The sequence below is a fragment of the Pezoporus wallicus genome, unplaced genomic scaffold, assembly GCF_028554395.1.
Source record: "Pezoporus wallicus isolate ANWC-B61680 ecotype Strahan unplaced genomic scaffold, APGP_CSIRO_Pwel_v1 contig_8747, whole genome shotgun sequence".
Classification (NCBI taxonomy): Eukaryota; Metazoa; Chordata; class Aves; order Psittaciformes; family Psittacidae; genus Pezoporus; species Pezoporus wallicus.
In genome coordinates this window covers 287,873-307,541 of record NW_026641976.1, presented here as the reverse complement: position 1 = coordinate 307,541, position 19,669 = coordinate 287,873, and the positions used below count along the sequence as shown (strand labels likewise).

Below are 19,669 nucleotides of genomic sequence, written 5' to 3'. Positions count from 1 at the left end.
TAGTAAGATTAGTAAAACAGTGGATTAGGTCTTGCAGCCTAGGGATTAGCAAAATCTTCGTTCATTGTAAGTCTTCAAAGTCATGTTGGACAATTGCACAGTAGTTGAACCTGGTTTAAAGAATAGACTTGAGTGAGCTGTCAGGGTCCTTCCAGCCCTGTTATGATGTTGTGGCCATATTCTACACTCAAATTCATAGTGAAGACACACATGCCACTCTAGGTAGTGTATATATATGTATGTATTTTTAATTTTTAAGATGATGCACCCAGCAGACAGGAAACCAACCTGTAAACACTCGTACTTCACATGCCACAAATCCGAGGTGTTTCTTGCTTTTCACTCTTGTCCTTAAAGTCTCCATGTGGCTTTCCCAAGTTTCCTGCAACTTGCAGATAAAGATCTTCAGTTCAGCTATCCTATAACAGAAGTTTGTAGACGCAGTTGTAGGCAAGGTGCAGGCTTGCTTTTGACTGAATAATCTTCCAGTCCACAGTAAATGCTACCTGTTATCTTACTTCCCTGCTTGGGAAACTCCCTGACTGCTTGGAAAACTTATATTTTTCTTCTAAGGTGCCCTTTTGAAGTTTTCCTAGGCTACTTTAAAAATCACAACAAACAAAGAAAGCAAAAAAGCAGCCAAAGGGGTCAGAGTTTATTCACATTACCTAATTGCTTTATAAAGGAATTAGAAGCGCCAGGAGGTGGCATACTGCTTCAGAGCATACAAAGCAATGTACACCAATAGAGCTGAAGTTGCATAAGGGGAAAATGATGCTCCCTGAAGTGGCTGTTCCTCAGTATCTCTTGCTGTCTCCTGTTTGAGAAGTAGATTGACTGCACCCTCAGAAAGGACTTCTTCAATTTCATTTTATTCTTCACTGCTCTTGCTGGCTTTTTAGAGATTTGGCCCTGTCTGTGCTTCTTAGACAGTGAGATAAAGACAGAAGAAAAAATTAACCCATCATCTGTACGATGAATAAAAAAAAACGAACCAAACCAACACAAAACAAAAACCCAGATAGACAGAAGAAAAAGAATCCCTTGAGCAAGCATGTTACTGCTTTTGGTATAGAACAGCAGTATATGTTTCATACCAGCACATTCAAAGATCAACGTATGACAAGGTGACATTCCTCTATAATATTTCTCATTTCAATTGTTTAATCTCTTCTTTGCTGACAAAGCTCTCTTTTTCATTCTTGTGTAATGAGAGTCTCTGACATGTTAGTCTAATTGAAATGACATGCAAAAGTTAAAAGTAAAATCAGTTCTTTGTCACTAGAGCGTTCCCAAGTGTTTAAAAGGTAATGTTAGCTGAGGAAAAAAAAAAAAAGATGCATGCTAATCAGTTAGAAACCAAAATCTTTTGCTATAGCAGTTTGTTTTAAGAAAATGAGGTTTTAATTTATTAATATTGAAGATACGTTTACCAGATTCAATTAACAAATTAATTCCATGTATAATTGAATTTATATTTGTAATAACTACAGATGCAAATGTGTGAATGATGCTGGTTCTTTGTGGGTGAAAGAAAAGAACTGAAGACAAGGCATTTTAAAAGGCATTAGAGAAGCTAATTTTGTGATAATTCCATCTTTGGAGTTACAGGGAGAGAGAACTCTTCTGTTTTGAGACAATATTGCCTGCTCTTCTAAATGACCACGTTACAACCAGAGGAATTTGGAGGGTTGGGTTTTTTTCCAGTTTTGTCTTTAACTTTGGTCATCAGAGCAGGAGCACTCAGTGCTAGCACCATATCTTCAAGGTTAAGGTTTTCCTTTTGTGCTTAGCTGCTCACCTTATCTCAAACATAAAATCTCAAACCAGATATCTCTCAGCTGTATTTAGCAATTGTATACAGGGTGTATGTCTGCCCAACTGTCCCAGTCTGCCACAGCAGAAGGGAGGGAGCAGCAAGGCATTTCAAGCAGGAGGTCTGCAGTATCAGAATTAGCTTCCAAAGGCAGCCATATGCCCCTTTCATAAAACATGGGCATCATAAAAAAAAAACCTGGGGATTCCAGCAAGGACTGATGCTTGCTGGAATGAAAGTTGAGCAATGAGGATATCTGTAATGTTCAGCTTTTCCTAAACGCTGTATCCATGTCCCATGTTAATAGGTAGTTTAGAAGTAGCTTGTGCCAGATAAATGCATTAATGAGTGGAGCCTAAATGCCAGAGACAGCCTAGACTGTTTGACTTTCAAATTAACCCTAGGAAATGCTGCCTCATTAATATTAAAATTCAGCCTCTTGTGCCATGATCAATAAATTAACTTTTATGTATGACCTCACAAAGATCCAGCCTGTCAAGCTATGGTCATTTGTCCAATATTCTTGTGTAAATGTCAAGACAGATGGCTCTCAAAACCTGCTGTAATATTTCACATGATAATAGAAGTATCTGCCTGCTCTGACCTCTTCATATCAGAAGTAGAAACCCAAGCAACCACTTGCTAAATGAGACAAACTGACTTGGCATTTTGACAGGAGCAATGAGATTGGCTAGAAAGCATGGCAAGGTCCCTAGCTAAGCTTGTGTTGAGCCTAGATAACTGTTAGCTGGAAGAAATCAGTCTCCCCAGAAGATCAGGAGAACTGGCTACACAGGATTTGGAGAAGGCTGAGGTTCTTAATGACTTCTTTGCCTCGGTCTTCACTGGCAAAGGCTCTGACCGCACCACCCAAGTCTTGGAATGCAGATGCAGCGACTGTGAGAATGAAGACCTTGGGCCCACTCTAGGAGAGGATCTGGTTTGAGACCATCTTAAAAACCTAAACGTATACAAGTCCATGGGACCTGATGAAATCCATCCATGAGTCCTGAAGGAGCTGGCAAATGAAGTTGCTAAGCCTCTGTCCATCATATTTGAAAAAACATGCAGTCAGGTGAAGTTCCCGATGACTGGAAAAAGGTAAATATAACCCCCATTTTCAAGAAGAGGAAAGTGGATGACCCAGAGAATTACAGACCAGTCAGTCTCACCTCTGTGCCTGGCAAAATCTTGGAGCAGATTCTCCTGGAAGGCATGCTAAGGCACATGAAAATCAACAAGGTGCTTGGTGACAGCCAGCATGGCTTCACTAAGGGGAAATCCTGCCTGACCAATTTGGTGGCCTTCTATGATGGGGCTACAGAACTGATGGACAGGGGTAGAGCAGTTGATGTCATCTACCTGGACTTGTGTAAAGCGTTCGACACTGTCCCACACGACATCCTTGTCTCTAAACTGGAGAGACATCAATTTGATGGATGGATCACTCGGTGGATAAAGAACTGGCTGGGTGGCTGCACACAAAGAGTTGGGGTCAATGGCTCAACATCCAGCTGGAGATCAGTAACAAGTGATGTTCCTCAGGGATCTGTGCTGGAACTGGTCTTGTTCAACATCTTTGTCGGTGACATGGACAGTGGGATTGAGTGTCCTCTCAGCAAGTTTCCCCATGACACCAAGCTGTGTGGTTTGGTTGATACCCTGGAGGGAAGGAATGCCATCCAGGGGGACCTTGACACACTTGTGAGGTGGGCTGATGTCAACCTCATGAAGTTTAACCATGACAAGTGCAAGGTCCTACACCTGGGTCGGAGCAATGCCAGGCACAGCTACAGATTGGGCAGAGAAGAGATTCAGAGCAGCCCTGCAGAGAAGGACTTGGGGGTGTTGGTTGATGAGAAAATGAACATGAGCCGGCTTCAGTGTGTGCTTGCAGCCCAGAAAGCCAACCGTATCCTGGCCTGCATCAAAAGGAGCGTGAAAAGCAGGTCGAAGGAGGTGATCCTGCCCCTCTACTCTGCTCTTGTGAGACCTCATTTGGAGTATTGTGTGCAGTTCTGGTGTCCTCAACATAAAAAGGACATGGAACGGTTAGAACAAGTCCAGAGGAGGGCCACAAGGATGATCAGGGGACTGGAGCACCTCCTGTACGAAGATAGGCTGAGAAAATTGGGGCTGTTCAGCCTGGAGAAGAGATGGCTGCACGGAGACCTCATAGCAGCCTCCCAGTATCTGAAGGGGGCCTCTGGGGATGCTGGGGAGGGACTCTTCATTAGGGAGTGCAGTGACAGGACAAGGGGTAATAGGTTAAAACTTAAACAGGGGAAGTTTAGGTTGGCTATAAGGAGGGAGTTCTTTCCTGTTAGGGTGGTGAGGCACTGGAATGGATTACCCAGGGAGGTTGTGAATGCTCCATCCCTGGCAGTGTTCAAGGCCAGGTTGGACGAAGCCTTGGGTAACATGGTTTAGTGTGAGGTGTCCCTGCTCATGGCAGGGGGTTTTGAACTAGATGATCTTAAGGTCCTTGCCAACCCTAACTATTCTATGATTCACATTTCTATGATTCTATGATTCTATGATTTAGTCTCCACAGAGAAAACAGAATGTATTGCCATAGAAGCAAATAGAAGCACACATTTGTGTAAAAACCAGGGATGTAATTATTTTAGTTAACAAGAACATTCACTTCAGATGCCTTCAGCACAGTTAATTGTACCTGCACTAGTTATATGGACACTTCTACAGTTGGTGGGGAAACACAGCTATGTTGAGACCACGATTCATCCCACTGCAGTGTATATGGCTCAAAAAGGCCAGAAGAACCTTGCCTTAGAAGTTACCTGTTTTTCACATGGTCTCTGATGGGAGTCAAGGTGGCTGGCTTAGGTGCAGCTGTCTTCACTCTAGATTTAAATAATGAGATTAACTCCCCTTTTCTCCTGTTATAGGAGATGCCAGCTTAAGAATAGCGAAATGCAGTGACCCAGTCAGTAGCTGAAACTAGCTACCAGTTCACATTGGAGAGATGTTTAATGATATCTCAGAAACATCCCTTATTTATCTGTAATTTACTTTGAAGTACTACATATTCCAATGCTTTCAGGTCAACCTGCCTTTTGAAATGCTAATGAAATTGGCCTTTACCACCAGCAGATATTTGTATATCAAAGAGATTCCTTGCACAATTCCTGTCAGTCTTTATCAAGTTTAGATTACACTGATGCATTATTTTTAATGCTGATTCCTAGTAAAATCTTTTCTATGTCACTAATGTTCTAAGTATTTTTAGCCCAGTGTTAGTTAGCCATTACCATACACAGTATTACACAGGGAAGTGGGTATTATTCATTCTAATGGTTCACTACCCCTCTATTTTTAAGTACAAGAATCACAAAGCCCATGTCAGAAATAAAACTGGCTATATTGAGCATAGTAATACCTTTCAGGGCTGGCGACATTTCCCTTCTCCTCCACCAAGGAGACAGGCTTTCTGTGGAGGATGTGCTGAGGTGCACATAGCCCACGTCCCCTGGAGGAATCTATATATTCCTCTGCACCTTTCCTCGTACAAGTCACTTCAAGCAGACTGCAAAGCATCTTACCGATAAGCAAGTACTGCATAGCAGCACCTGGTCAGATTCACTGCAGCCCATGGCCAAGGCACTTGAATGACAGTGCAAGAATAGACTGGATTGACATTTCTTCCAGCACTTTTCCTTCCCTACTAATGCAGCTAAATAGCTGAGGTGACCTTCTGCTGGGAATCATTGAATGGAAGTAATTTTGTCATTAAACAAAACTAGGCTCGGGGGAAGTTTGAACAGTCTTATTACAGAACACAGGTTTATTTCTTGATTTACTCTATTACTGAAGGAGTAAGCCACCCAACCTAGGGGTAAGGAACACCAGCATGACAGTTCTAGGTAACCAAATATGTATCTTGAGTAGTAAACTCCAGATTTCATAGCAGATGCAGGACTGAATCCTCTGTTGGGAAAGGTCTGTGTAAAAAAAAATTGGTTTTGCAGAACTATTTATGGTAAAAAACAGGCAAACGTTCACTTAAATTATTTATACAACCCTGTAAATTTAACAGACGCATAAAATTCCTGATCTAAAAAAAAACAATTTGTAAACAAGATATAGGCCAAAATTCACTGAATATAAATTGATTGCAACATGTTATTGTGTCTGGTCTGTTTATTGCCATCTGCCATCTGTTTGGAGCAACTGATACTCATTCAAAGTACCCTGAAGTAACAGGCTTTGTATCATTCAGCTTAGCAGAGTTTCACCAAATGATGTTCATTTTAGTCTGGAAACGTTTGTCTCTCCCACCACAGGTAATCAGCGAGTTTGAAGCCTCTCCCGACTCATTTTCCTACAGAATCCCCAACCTGAGCCGGAATCGCCAGTACAGTGTCTGGGTGGTAGCAGTGACTGCTGCGGGAAGAGGTAACAGCAGCGAGATTATCACTGTGGAACCTCTAGCTAAAGGTAAGGTGGCAGGGCTTTTTAAAGCAATCCAGACCTTTATAATGTTAATTACTGTTATAATCAGCGCGTGGCTTCTTTATGCCTCGTTGCTTACTGGAAGTGGGATTTGTTGGGAGTAACTTCAGCTCTTTACAAAAGTTAGGTGACAGCTCTCAGCTAATTGCCCAAGCTTTTGCTGTAGTCAGCAGAGAATGACGTGCTCCTCTGGGGGTAATTCATCCCACCTACCTTAGAAGGAAATAAATTGCTTTTTGGAGGAATTTTTATCTTCTTTTGTGGGTTACAGAGGGTTTTCAGCTGATCCCTCTCCCTTTTTTTTTTTTCTTTTCTTGTCATACAAGATAACTTCTTTATTATTCTTTTCCTTACTAATATCTCTTGTGTACTTCACAAGTACCAGCTTCTGTATAAAATTGTCTGATTAACATAGCTAAACTCTGAACAATTGTTCTCAGCTTGCATTAGCTTTGAAGTTTGCTGCTTCTATTTTAGATGTGAAGAAGGGATAATGTGTCTCAAACCTTGCATATTTTTTTCCAGCTGTATTAGTTGTTCTATTAAAAGATATTGCTTGGGCCTATTACTTCTGCCTTACCTATACTGTGAGATTTGATGCTTACAACACTACAGCATCTCAGCTTGGACTTGGAGACCAAATATTTTAGACAGCAAAGTCTCATCAGTACTCAATCTCTACATGGGGTCTTCAGGCTGAATATATTTTTTTTTGTACACTCAAATTTGTAACCTCACAGCATGTGCCAGTATGAACATTGTATTGCACAGATCCCTAGAGTTGCAAAATCAGATGCATTTGATTGACTATGCAATTTTACAAGCCTGCTAATTCTGGCTAATGTTGTAGTAATGTAAAATAGTGTCTAGTGTTTCATGATAACAGATACTTTCAAACAAAGCTTTGCAGAACTTTAGATAAATGTCACCAACCTGAAAGCACTTTCTGCATGGAAGAACATATACCATTACAATGGGAAAGCTTGCTGTTCCTACCTTTCTTTGTGGTAGATAACCAGTTTGATACTGGTAGATAAATCAGTTATTGTCATGAATGGCACTGATGGTGTTTGAAGGGCACTGTTTCAACACATGGCAGAGCTTCCCAGAACATGGAAGTTGCAGATAGGGCTCTTCAGGCTTGTGGCTGGAACTTTCATGGTTTTTTCCCTTCTCTAGGCTAAAGTTTTTATCATAGGAGATAGATATATTTCAGCCTTCCTGTGAGAAGCTTGTAGTAGCTACTATGTTACTACTGTAGATCACAATGATCTGCATTAGTAAGTGTGGGGAGAGTCTAGCAAGGCAAAGAGGCCCAGGTTGGAGCAAGCAGCGTTATGCTTCGTCCCCATACCATTGCTTGCATGTTTTTTTCTGTCGACTGAGAAAAGTCACCTTCACTTCCTGATTTTTTCTGGCGTTATTTGTACAGTCCTTCAGAAGATCCTTTCTCTTAGTAGCTACACAGTGTTAGTGGAGTGACCTGAAGAATGTCTGAAAATTACCTGAAAAATCTGCAGCTTTTCCACTGTGGGATTTCTTGTAGGATCACTGCATACTACATCATGAGCATCAGTGAGACCAAAGTCGAGATCTTAAAAGGTGAATGAGGAGTGTAAAGGATCTCTATGAAGGAAGATTGCGAAAAAACACCACAGGGAAACAGGGCAAAGGTTTCAGTGTGCTCCTCCTTTTAGGCCAATTGCTACATGTGTGTAATAAATTTCTGGTGATGAAAAAAAAAAAAAAGAAATAAAAATAGGCATACAAATAGATGCTTGAATAAGACTGTCCTAGGTTCAGCAGTAGCAGTCATTTTTTCTCCTTCTTAGTAGCTGGTGCAGCGCTGTGTTTTGACTTTCAGCCTGGGAACAGAGCTGATAAGAGTAATGTTTACTCTGATCAAGGACTTTGTGAGCCTCCTGCTCTGCCAGGGAGGAGGGGAGGCTGGGAGGAAGCAGGGACAGGACACCTGACCCAAACTAGCCAAGGGGGTATTCCATACCACAGCGCGTCATGCCTGGGGAGGTAACGGGGAGTTACCTGGAAGGGCACTCTCGTCTCGGTCAGGCTCATTTCAGAGGGTGGTATCGTATTCTCTTTCCTTGTTATTTCTCTTCTCAGTATTATTATTGGTGGTAGCAGCAGTGGTTTGTGTTATACCTTAGTTACTGGACTGTTCTTATCTCAACCCATGGGAGTTACATTCTTTTGATTCTCCTCCCCATCCCTCTGGGAGTGGGGGGGGGGGAGGAAAGAAAGGGGGGGGGAAGGAAAGAAAGGGGGGGGGGGAAGGAAAGAAAGGTGGGGGGGGAAGTAGAAACTCTGTGGCTGACTGGGTTTAAACCACAACAAAGAGCAAAACCAACTAGATAGCATGTTGCAATACTAATAGATTGAAGATGTAAGCAAATCCAAGAGTGTGCAAGAACATCTGCGTATAATGTACTAGAAGTTATCTTTCTTCATGTCTTGCACATTTAAAAAGAGGGAAGTGCTCAGACAAGATGAACGCAGAGCAATGCAGAGTCTGTAAATACCAAGATTCGTAACCTCTAGTTATGAGGAAATGTAGTATATGATTGCTCTCTGCTTGCCAAAATTAGAAAGAGATGACCCACATGTACTTCTGGTAAGCTGAACAAGCTTACCAGAAACCAGAATTAATTCTGCTCCTCCAGACCCTCTGTATTTAATATGATCCATGATGACAAATAAGTGAACTTAATAATAGCTTGCATGAAAAATCAGGAGCAATTTTAAGGAAAAATTTCTTAATTAATTACTTCAATATAGACAAGTCAATGTGAACAGGACTTTATTTTGCAGGACAGTAGAATGTGTCCAGTCAATGTCAGAGATAGCAGTGGTTCCCCAATATAAAGTCTGCATTAGATTATGCTCAGGACAAGCCTCTCTTACATGCACTTGGGACTGAAAAAGTGATAATCCATTTGTGAAGGTCATGATGGACACTAGGGATACTGATAGGTACCGATTTTATGACCTTTGGATGTAGCCAAGCTAGAAATTATTGTGTCATGTACAAGATTACCTGCGTGAATGCATCCCTGGGCCTTTTGGAGAGCTGAGAGAAAGTGATGATCGGTGATAAGGGCAGTAGACGCACAATGAAGAAAAGTAGGCAGAGCTAACCTTGAACACCTTTCTCAACCCCCAGTACATCTGAAGCAAATAACACATTGCAGGGTTAGAAGCAGTTAAGTCCTGATTTTGCCACAAGTCCCTAGTGCAAGAGCATCCTATGGGCCATTATTGTGAAACTGTTTGCTTCCTTTTTTCCTCCACTTATTTCACAGTAACTGTCCAAGTAAGGATGCCATCATGACAGCTAATGAGAATTAACTTTGAATTGAATTATGTCAACTTAATTATAACCCCTTTAATAACCCCTTTGAGAACAATGAGAATGTCTAGATAGGGGTTTGATGTGAAAGGGATAGTACAATTTAACTGAAAGCTTAATTCAAGTTAACATTTCTTTCTTTAGTGTCTCCATTTCTCAGAACAGATTGTCATTCTCTGTAATTAACTGGCAAAAATAAGCAAAAAAAAAAAAAAAACAACAAACAAAATAATCACAGCAATAAAAGTTCACTCTTCACATAAGCAGTCTATGCCCTTACACCTCAAATTGCACTTCATTTCTGACTTGAAAGTTGTGAATTTAGCCCATCAAATGTATCTAAAAGACAGCAACCCTTGGTTTTACCTTGTTCTTCATATTTCCTGACCATAGCTGATAGAGAAGAGCATTTGTCAGCAATATGGCTATAACTGATCTACATCCACGGCAATCTCTACCTCTGGGGAGAACTCTGACTTTAACATTTTATTTCCCCTCTTCTCGCAGACCACCAGAGCATTAATGTTGAACAGATTTGCTACCTAGTCCATGTGGTTTTGTGTGTTTAATGTTTTTAAACAACATGTAGGACTCACATGATAGTACACACCCCCTGTTGGTCTGTTTCGTCATCCTGGAATACACAGGACATTCTTCTCTGAGAAAATAAATGGAAGAAAATCCTGACCCAGGATATTCACCGATGGCCCTTGTGTTAATTTGTATTAAGATGAGCTGCAGTGAACTGCCACAGTCCTTGCTCAGTTTCCCTAGACAGTTTTGCTTTTAAGATTATACAGTGCCCCCTAGAGGAAAAAAGAAAAAAAAAAACCAACACAAAAAAACCCAAACAATACCAAATCAAAAGTGTGTTATGGCCTCTCACAAAGAATTACCCTTTTCTTATTCTATGACAGTAAGTGTAGGTAAGAGGATTCAGAATTTGAACAAAAAAAAACATTTGTGACTCCTCATTAGCATATGAGAGTGCAGTGTTTGTTGAAGGTACCTCTTTATCTTCAATCAATGACAGGGTAGTTTGTAAAAATTTAAGAACAGACAGAGTCCTAATCTAGTACCATCAAACATCAGGCTGGTGGGTAGTCAGTAGGCATGTGAGTACCATCAATAGCAAAGGTAAGCCCTGCAGCTGAATTGCCCACTTGCAGCATAAAGCTCCCTTGGCTCAAAAGGGAGGAGTCTGTGAGATTCAAGGTATTTTAACCTCATGAGTGCCTGTTAGCCTTTCAAACCTACTGTTTTCAGGTGAATTTCACTAGATATTTGTTGGGTTTTTTTCTATTTTTCTTTTGTTTGTGTACCTGTTAGCAGTCTCTGAACATTATTAGAAGTTAAGCTGTAAAGAAAATTGGAGTTAAGACTTTTCATGCTATTTTGCCATCTCTTTTAAAAGCACTCAGTACATGAAAGGAATAGATAATCCATAGAAAGCTGTGGGAACTTTCATGGAAATAGTGCTTTATGCTTTTGTAATTGGCACTTCTGAGTTACAGTTTCTCATCTTACCACTGACTAAAGCTTCTGTGATGTTTGTGTTACTTCCACACATCACAGTAAAGTGGGACACACAGGGTATTGAAAACCAGGAGCTACACATAAATGTGCTTTGAGATCTGATATCCAACCTACGGCTTATGAAAGAATTCATGTTGAAATAGCTATAACATATAAATGGATATCACTGAAAGTTTGCTAACAGCGCTGCTGTCATACTGAAGGCTTCAGCAGGATTCCTGCAATACTTATACTTTGTCCTAAAGTAACTGTTGGCAGTTGGAAATAGATGGATATTTTGAGAAACATTGGAGAGGTGGGAAAGCTAGGGAGAAGAAGATTAATAGCTCATTTTAAATGAGTTTTCAGGTCTCATGTTACAGAAAGAATTTTGGATGGAACAGTAATTCGGGTTTCTAACCACCACTACTCAGAATGCACTGCTGCTACTAGGAGCAGTCCAGATGCTTCAGATGTGCTTTGTAGATAGACACAGCTGACAGCATCTCCTGCTGCTTTTGAAAGATGGCATGAGTATCTTTAGGCATCTCCTGCAGCAAAAACCTAGCACCACTGAGGACCAATGAGCCTTCTAACACTAGCTTCATTGGAGTCAGCATTTCACACCATGTCTCTGGATAGACTGAGCATTTTTCTGTTTCAATTAACTTGGTTAATTATCCCATGGCTTGTGGCAATATAGGCCTATGTAAATCTTTCCTAGAAGATATGGCCTTAAGACTGACACAGTGGAAAACAAGGCTATATCCTGAAACTTACTGGCTGAGCAGTGTCTTTGCATCATTCTGGTGTACTACCTCCTCAGAGCAGCACACGCCACAGCACCCTCCTGCCAAGGCTAACCGACCGATCTGCCAGAATGGGGGAGCCAGGGGTCCTTAGTGGCTGTTTAGCCAGGATGGGACATTTCAGTGCTTGGTTGTTAGGAAAGTAATGTTGTCCTATTATCTAACACTGATTTTGTCTGTTACAGCCACTTCTTGTGGGTTCAGTTAAAATTTTGAAATTTTGACAGAGAAAAGTCTCACAAGAAGCTTAGTCTTCAAAACTGCTTGAAGGGAATATAGGCAACACAGTCCAAACTGATCATATAATCTTTGTAATCTTTCTTTTTTATGAATACTTCATGTCCCACTGCAGCCTACTCAAGTAATTTCCCTTAACTCTTCAAGGCCTGTTCTTTTATGCATGATTTTTTTTTTCTGTCATGAACTGTTCCAGTGATATTTGATGCTGGCTTTCATTTTCATGTTTTTCTAATTGGTGCAAAATGGATTATTAAATATAAATTCTGCTCAGTGTGCATGACTGAAGTAGATCGGGATTAAAAATACAGATTTTTTTGTATCTGTATTCTGTATGTACCTTTGAGATATGTATTTAGAGTTCAATAAGAAGTCTATTTCTAATAAGGGTAATTCCTGAGTAATAATGTACAATGCAGCTCTAACACAACTCTAGTGCTCCTGCATATTGCCAACTGAAACTACAGGAGTGATATTTGTGTTGATGTATTTAGGTGATATGAGAGCTGTTACAACTTAAACTGACTTAAACAGTTTGTTCATATTTGTGGACTTCAGATAGACTGCAGTGCACTAAGATGTTATCCTGGTTTCAGTTAAACCATGACACATGTACATACATGAAGGATTGTTTTGCTTAATACTACAGCCGTTTTAAAAGTGATGATTCAGTAATTTAGCTTTCGTAAGGTGTCTGTCTATTGTGGACACTTCCTGATGGAATTTTGGAGAGCAGAGTCCCTTGGACATAATTTTTGTGCTTAATTCCTACTATGAAATATATAAAACTCAGTAAAGATGATCAGTAGCTGATTTTACTCTTTTACTCCACAGCAACTCTTCAAGTCCCCTGCCTCGTCTCTCTTTTGGTTACTTCTTTTCCAGATACTATAATATTTGTGTTTGAATAAATACCTAGTATTATGAGTTAAAAGGAAATAGTTACCTAAAAGCACAGTTTGAAATATTTTCCACATTTAATCCTGGATATTTGTGTTTTCCTTTCAAGAGCTGTATGAATGAACACCTCATTTCTTTTTTGCTCTCTCTTGCTCAGCTCCTGCCAGGATTTTGACATTTAGTGGCACAGTGACAACTCCTTGGATGAAGGACATTGTCCTCCCTTGCAAAGCCGTGGGAGACCCAGCTCCAACAGTCAAATGGATGAAGGATAGGTAACCAGCAACTAAACGTATAGGTCAGATAAAGGCCATTTACTTAAACTCCTGAGGGTTGCAATGCAGGTGGCCTTGGATGACTGTCAGGAAGGACTGTTTTTTGGGAAGTGCACACAGTGACAGTAGATAAGGAGTTCAAAAATTCCTTGAACTGAAAATAATTGCGGTTATTAGAATATGTCAAAATGAAAGAAAACTTAGAAAGAAAGAAGTAAACATTCAATAAAACCTAGGACTATTTTCTGATTTAGCTTCAGGCACCCCAAATAGTTTCAGTCTGAGAAAGTAAAATGTCTGATGTGTTGAATTGTGCTGTGTACATGTCTTGCACATGCTTTGGTTTTCATTATTCTGTTTTGTTCTTTAGTTTCACAGTTTGACAAAGTCATTTGGAAACACACATGGACAATAATTTTCATCCAAGCATTGTGTAAGCAGTGATACTGCAGTGCTATGAAACCAGCTTGTACATTAATCCAAATAGCTATTATTTCACAAGGATATACCTTATAGCCAGGAACTACTTTCACTTTTATTTTGGCATTTTTATGAAATAGCAGATACTTAAGGAAGGAGTGAATTTCCATTTTCAATCAAGCTGGGGCAAAGATATCTGTGTTCTTTAAACAAATGGCAACTGTTGTCCATCAGAAAACATTCCTTTGCTGTCTTTATTAAAGAGGACACTCTCCCACCCCTTTTTCTTTCTTCCCTTTCTTAGTTGTTTCAAAAAAAAAAAAAAATCCAATTCTGAGTAATTTTGATTGTAACTTCTTTAATGTATGCACTTTGTTTCCCGTGAGGTAGTAACGGGACACCCAGTCTAGTGATGATTGATGGGCGAAGAAGCATCTTTAGCAATGGCAGCTTTGTCATCCGTACTGTGAAAGCAGAAGACTCTGGATACTACAGTTGTGTGGCCAGTAACAACTGGGGATCTGATGAAATAATTTTGAATTTGCAGGTACAAGGTAAGACTATTGGATTTGTCTCATGATTGTTATTATGGCTATAGACCACCAAGCACTGGCAGTGCATTGGTTTATCTGTTTGCAGATGCATGTAAAATATTAGTAGTATTGTGCGTTAATACTAATTTTATTCTTCCAAATTAAGAAATAAAATATTATACTGGTCATTCTGATGCAGCCAGCAACATTGTATGATATAGCAAATGTTTTGGCTTTGGTGGAATGATTCTCACACTTGCAGTTAAGTCTCTGTGTAAGCTCTTGTAGGATTGACAACTGAATGCTTGCAATCAGTTATGTTTTAGTTCCTTACACAGAAAATAGCAACTTCTTCCTTCTCCGTACAAATATTACATGTATCATTTAAATACTGAAAAATTCATAAAGAGATGAAGTCCTTTACTTTAGCTTTTGAAAAGCTGTCAACCACTCTACTGAGACCTTGGACAAAAACTTCATTATGTATGAGCAGAATTTTACTGATGGTGAATATGAGGAAGTATTTAAAATGGATCATCAGCACATATTACCATCTACTTTTTATATGCATGTTGAAGTGTGTATAATGTATCCATTATGGTGTTGCTCTGTATATAAGCAATGATAACATAGGAATATACAGTAACGGTATTATGAAGCGGAGCACATGTATTCCTTACTCACTTATACTAAAGTAGATTCTAAGAGTTTTGCTCACTTATACTAAAGTAGATCCTAGGAGTGCTTCAACTGACTGCAAATTGTTCTACCAGCAGGAAGAAAAAAAATGAGTTGGGAATATGGGCCATTCTGTGGTCAGTCACATTCCTGTTCTTCGATATACAATCTAAATTTCTAGTACAAACATATGAGAACACAGAATGAGATTGTTTTAACTGCAGTCAAACTGTCTCTGGCTAAACCCTTCCACTAAACCTTGAACCAAATGCCATAGCGTGTATTAACTTACCTACAATCCAACAAAGCCTAAAGATGCTCTTCTGCAATGTTTGAAGCATGGCCACAAGAGGAAGTAGGAAAACCTTATATTTTACGAAGTACTTTTGCAATTCCATATCCTTGCTGTTATTGAACTGCAATAACTAAAAGCAACTCCATATTATTTTCCCAAGGGACAGATAGAGGCTGGCATATAATATACGGGACCATCATCTTTTGTAGGTAGGGTGCCGCTGTGATGAAAAGTTTTACATTAGATTTTTCAGTGTAGTGAGTGCAGCCTTTCTCCGTGGAATTACCTATGGGTAAAGTCAGCTCTTCAGTACTGTTTAACCCTTTGAGGGCAGTAAAATTAACTTCCTTTTGAACTAGTTCATAGCTCTTAACCAGCAGCCTCCGTTTTATATTAGCACTCATTATTTTTCTGACTTGAGCTGCAAACGAGCAGCTTTTCCTGGAGTTTCATTCTGCTGGTAGAGCTAGCCCTCAAACACAGGTGAAGCAGGCAATGTCCTCTGACAGCAGACTACTGGACACAGCAGAACATTTTTGACTTCTGCCTTGCTTATTGGAGGGTGTCTTCGAGGAGTAACTATGGCAGGGAAATGGCAGCTCCTGCTAGCAGCAATTGCCAACACCAGCACCCCCTTCCCACACTTGCAATGACAGTGGCTGGACCAGATGTGACTGCCTTGTCATCATCTATTGTTGATTTGTGAAGGTGAAAAGAAAGCTGACTACTTCGCTACTTTCTGCCCTTGAGCACTGAACTCTGGAAACCTAGGCATAGACACTGGTGCAATTTGGGGTTACTTAGACTGAGCCTAAACTGTTCCAGTTCCCAGTCCCATTTCCAATCCCAATTCCCTGTCCTAATTTCTGGTCCCAGTTCTCCCTATCCTGGGCAACTCATTGGGATGTAGCAATTTTTCTGACATTTCATTCTGGGTTTTCTTCCAAAGGAAAGTGCACAGTGGGCACAGGATAGAAGATGAGACCTCTGTCTTATTCCTGTGCTCTGTACTGATCCTGTGTCCCACAATTTAGGCACATAGCCATAATGTTTATAGGGAGCAGCAGAACTGAAGTGTTTCCTGATTTGTTCGTCCATTGCTGATAGAGGTGTGTCTTGTTTATACCAGTAGCCTCAATGAATACATGGTGTGATCTGAAAGAGGCGTGGATATGCCTCTGATCACAGGACTAACAATCCTACCTAGATAGCACTCACAGTTATACTGGCAGAAGCTCTGTTATGCACTATTTAATTTACGTTTGCCATAATAGCCTGCAAACACATGCATAAGTGGGGCATCACTTGCAAGTGGACATCTGTTTCCCTCCACTAAAAATTCAGTTTCTCCCTAAAACAGATATGAAAAATAATGAATAATAATGGCTGGGTAGCTCTTATGCCATTTAGATCTGACAGGACAGATCCAAATAATGCAGAGAAAAGCAAGGGTTAAGAACTGAAAGAAAAAATTGAGTAGAAAATGAAATATAAAAAATGAAAGCTTGTCTGCTCTTAACTAAGGATGTCAACTGAACAGACACTTTGACAGAAATCGCTTGCATTTTTTGCAACTCAAAACAGTTATTTGATAAATGGCTGTTAGAAGTTATTGATGTCTAATCATTTGACTCTATTTTCTATTTTTAACTATTTTCCATGTAGTTCCACCAGACCAGCCGAGACTCACTGTATCTAAAACTACATCTTCTTCTATCACTCTTTCCTGGATACCTGGAGACAATGGTGGCAGTTCTATCCGAGGTAATATAATTCACGTTAATTGCAACTTCTTACTGAATTAGCATATGTTGATAGGATTAGTGTATAATTATGAATGGCTACAAAAAAAGAAAAACAAAGCAATCTGTATTGCTGTCAGCACTTAATGTGCACTGTCATCGTGATAACAGCTTTCAGTAAATTGCCATTTCTCTTTGTGGTAGTTTAATCACAGATTTAATCACTTTCTTCCAGCATACCCTCAGCTGTTATGACAGTAACTCACTCTGATTTTCCAGACATGTATTCTTTAACCATTCATTTTTGAGGGTCCAGGTTTATCATCTGGGTTTTGTTGCTGATTGAAGAGTATTTCGAAATGTCTATCCCTTTCTTTTCCCTTTGAAACAATCATAAAAATGGTATTTAAGCTGTTGTAAGGGTAAGCAAATGTATTGCCTGGTATCTATTATTCAGGGAAGAGCTGTATGTCTCCCCGTGCACGTGATTTTTCTAGTTTTATTAGGTCTTTAAAATGACTTGTCATATTACCTGCAGAATTTGTGGTCTGTGCCTGGCTTACCATTGTCATCTGTGCTTTTCCTCCAGGTTATATTTTGCAGTACTCAGAAGATAACAGTGAGCAGTGGGGTAGTTTTCCCATTAGCCCTAGTGAGAGGTCCTACCGTTTAGAAACACTGAAATGTGGTACTTGGTACAAGTTTACTTTAACTGCTCAGAATGGAGTGGGGCCAGGACGCATCAGCGAGATCATTGAGGCCAAAACACTTGGAAAAGGTACGTTGATGTCCATCCCCTTTTCTCACCTAAAGCTATTGCATTCTGCTGTAAATCTTGGTTCGATGACAAGACAGGCTTGGATATTTTAATATTATTGGCTTTGAAAACATTTCCAATTGTGTCCATGCGGTGACAGAAAAGGATGTCCCTGCAGGACTTGAAGCACACACTGTGAGTTTTTCTATCTTTATTTCTTTAACATTTTATTTATAAGATGGGTTGGTAGATATTTGGGAAGGGGGTGTCTGCAATATCATAGACTATAGCAATTCCAGCTACTGCTATTGCCATGAGGAAGTTATTTCTTCTCTTGTAAAAAATTCAGGGGTTTATTTGTCTGGATGTTGAAAAAAGATGTAGAGTATATTTTTGTGTAAAGGAAATGGAGCGAATATATTTTTTCTCCAAGCTGATACTGCAGGAGCCATGCAAGTATCAGCCTTTGAACAGGATAAGTATTAAAAACCCAAATAAAAGCTCTGCAAGGTGAAACAGTTAAGATTTGTGGAATTCTTAGCTAACTCAGCAATTGGTCCCTTGGTCCTGGTTGCTGAGGGTGGCTCCGCATTGCAAATATGTGTCAGAATTATGAACAAATTTGGCATATGGATCTAAAAATCTATGAGAGTCTAGCACAAAGAGTGAATAAAACTTTTTTTTGGAGGGGGAGAAGTTGAATATATAGGTAGTAAGATAAAGTTAAGATTGCCTTAGAAATTACTCTCTTAACTTTATGTTTTTGAGAGTCCTATATTTCTTAAACATTTCATTTGAAATATACCATTGATTCTAGAGCCACAGTTTTCGAAGGAACAAGAGCTCTTTGCTAGTATCAACACCACGAGGGTGAAGCTGAACCTGATAGGTTGGAATGATGGTGGCTGTCCCATCACCTCCTTCACCCTGGAGTACCGGCCATTTGGGACAACAGTGTGGACAACCGCCCAGCGGACATCCCTGTCAAAGTCCTACATACTTTATGACCTCCAGGAGGCAACCTGGTATGAACTGCAAATGAGAGTGTGCAACAGTGCTGGCTGTGCAGAAAAACAAGCCAAATTTGCAACACTCAATTATGATGGCAGTAAGTATGTATTTTTATTTCCATGTCTGGGATACCGATTTTGCTCTGTTTTCCTATGTGATTTTTTTTTTTGCTTCTCTTTCTTTCCTGTTTCTCTTCCCCCTCCCATAAACCCCTTTTGAATCTGCTAGCCATGCTGACAGAGGGGTAACAGCCTCAAAGGCATAAAATGTCTCCTGATTTCATAGCAACAGTCTGCAAGGCAGAAAAGAGGAATTTATTTGTCCTCAGTGAGGAAAAGCTCCAGCGCCAATCAGCCATGAGACACATAACCATTGGACACCAGGTGTCACTAGTTCCAGTGATCACAGAAGCACTTTAATAGTGTTTCATGCATCTCTTCCATGAAATATGTGAATATTTGTCTCCTGTACAATTGGTTCCTGGAGCCATTCACAAGGGTGACTGGCCTCATTGCTATTCCATGCAGTGTCCTTGTGACACAGAGGAGCAGCTAACCAGCTTGTCTTCCAGGAAAGCCTCCAAACAACATCCTCCAAGGGCAAAGCAACAGCAATGCTATTATCCATATTTACAGACAGGGGAGAGTGAAACTAATGGCCATGACAGATGAGTCTGTCATGCCCAGCAGCAGGGCACAGGGGATGAAGGCATTGCTGTATCCTGCCCTTCTGCCAGGGTTACTGCTTACCCTGCAAAAGCCAGGACAAGAAGGCAAGAGCAAAAGTGCCAATTTGTCAGTCAGTCCAGCTCTTATCCTGTTATGTTTATTGAAAATGATGG

General features: G+C 40.2%; 1 protein-coding gene across 2 annotated transcripts in view; it reads left to right on the top strand.

The window, feature by feature from the left end:
• DSCAM (DS cell adhesion molecule) overlaps nucleotides 1–19,669 on the top strand; it is a 460,950-nt gene that overhangs the window by 394,737 nt on the left and 46,544 nt on the right. For both annotated transcript variants that reach the window (XM_057426358.1, XM_057426359.1), the window contains exons 21-26: nucleotides 6,121–6,274; nucleotides 13,275–13,392; nucleotides 14,203–14,366; nucleotides 16,984–17,082; nucleotides 17,650–17,838; nucleotides 18,635–18,925. In XM_057426358.1, the coding sequence (XP_057282341.1) occupies nucleotides 6,121–6,274; nucleotides 13,275–13,392; nucleotides 14,203–14,366; nucleotides 16,984–17,082; nucleotides 17,650–17,838; nucleotides 18,635–18,925 (1,015 nt within the window). The remainder of the gene's footprint in view (nucleotides 1–6,120; nucleotides 6,275–13,274; nucleotides 13,393–14,202; nucleotides 14,367–16,983; nucleotides 17,083–17,649; nucleotides 17,839–18,634; nucleotides 18,926–19,669) is intronic.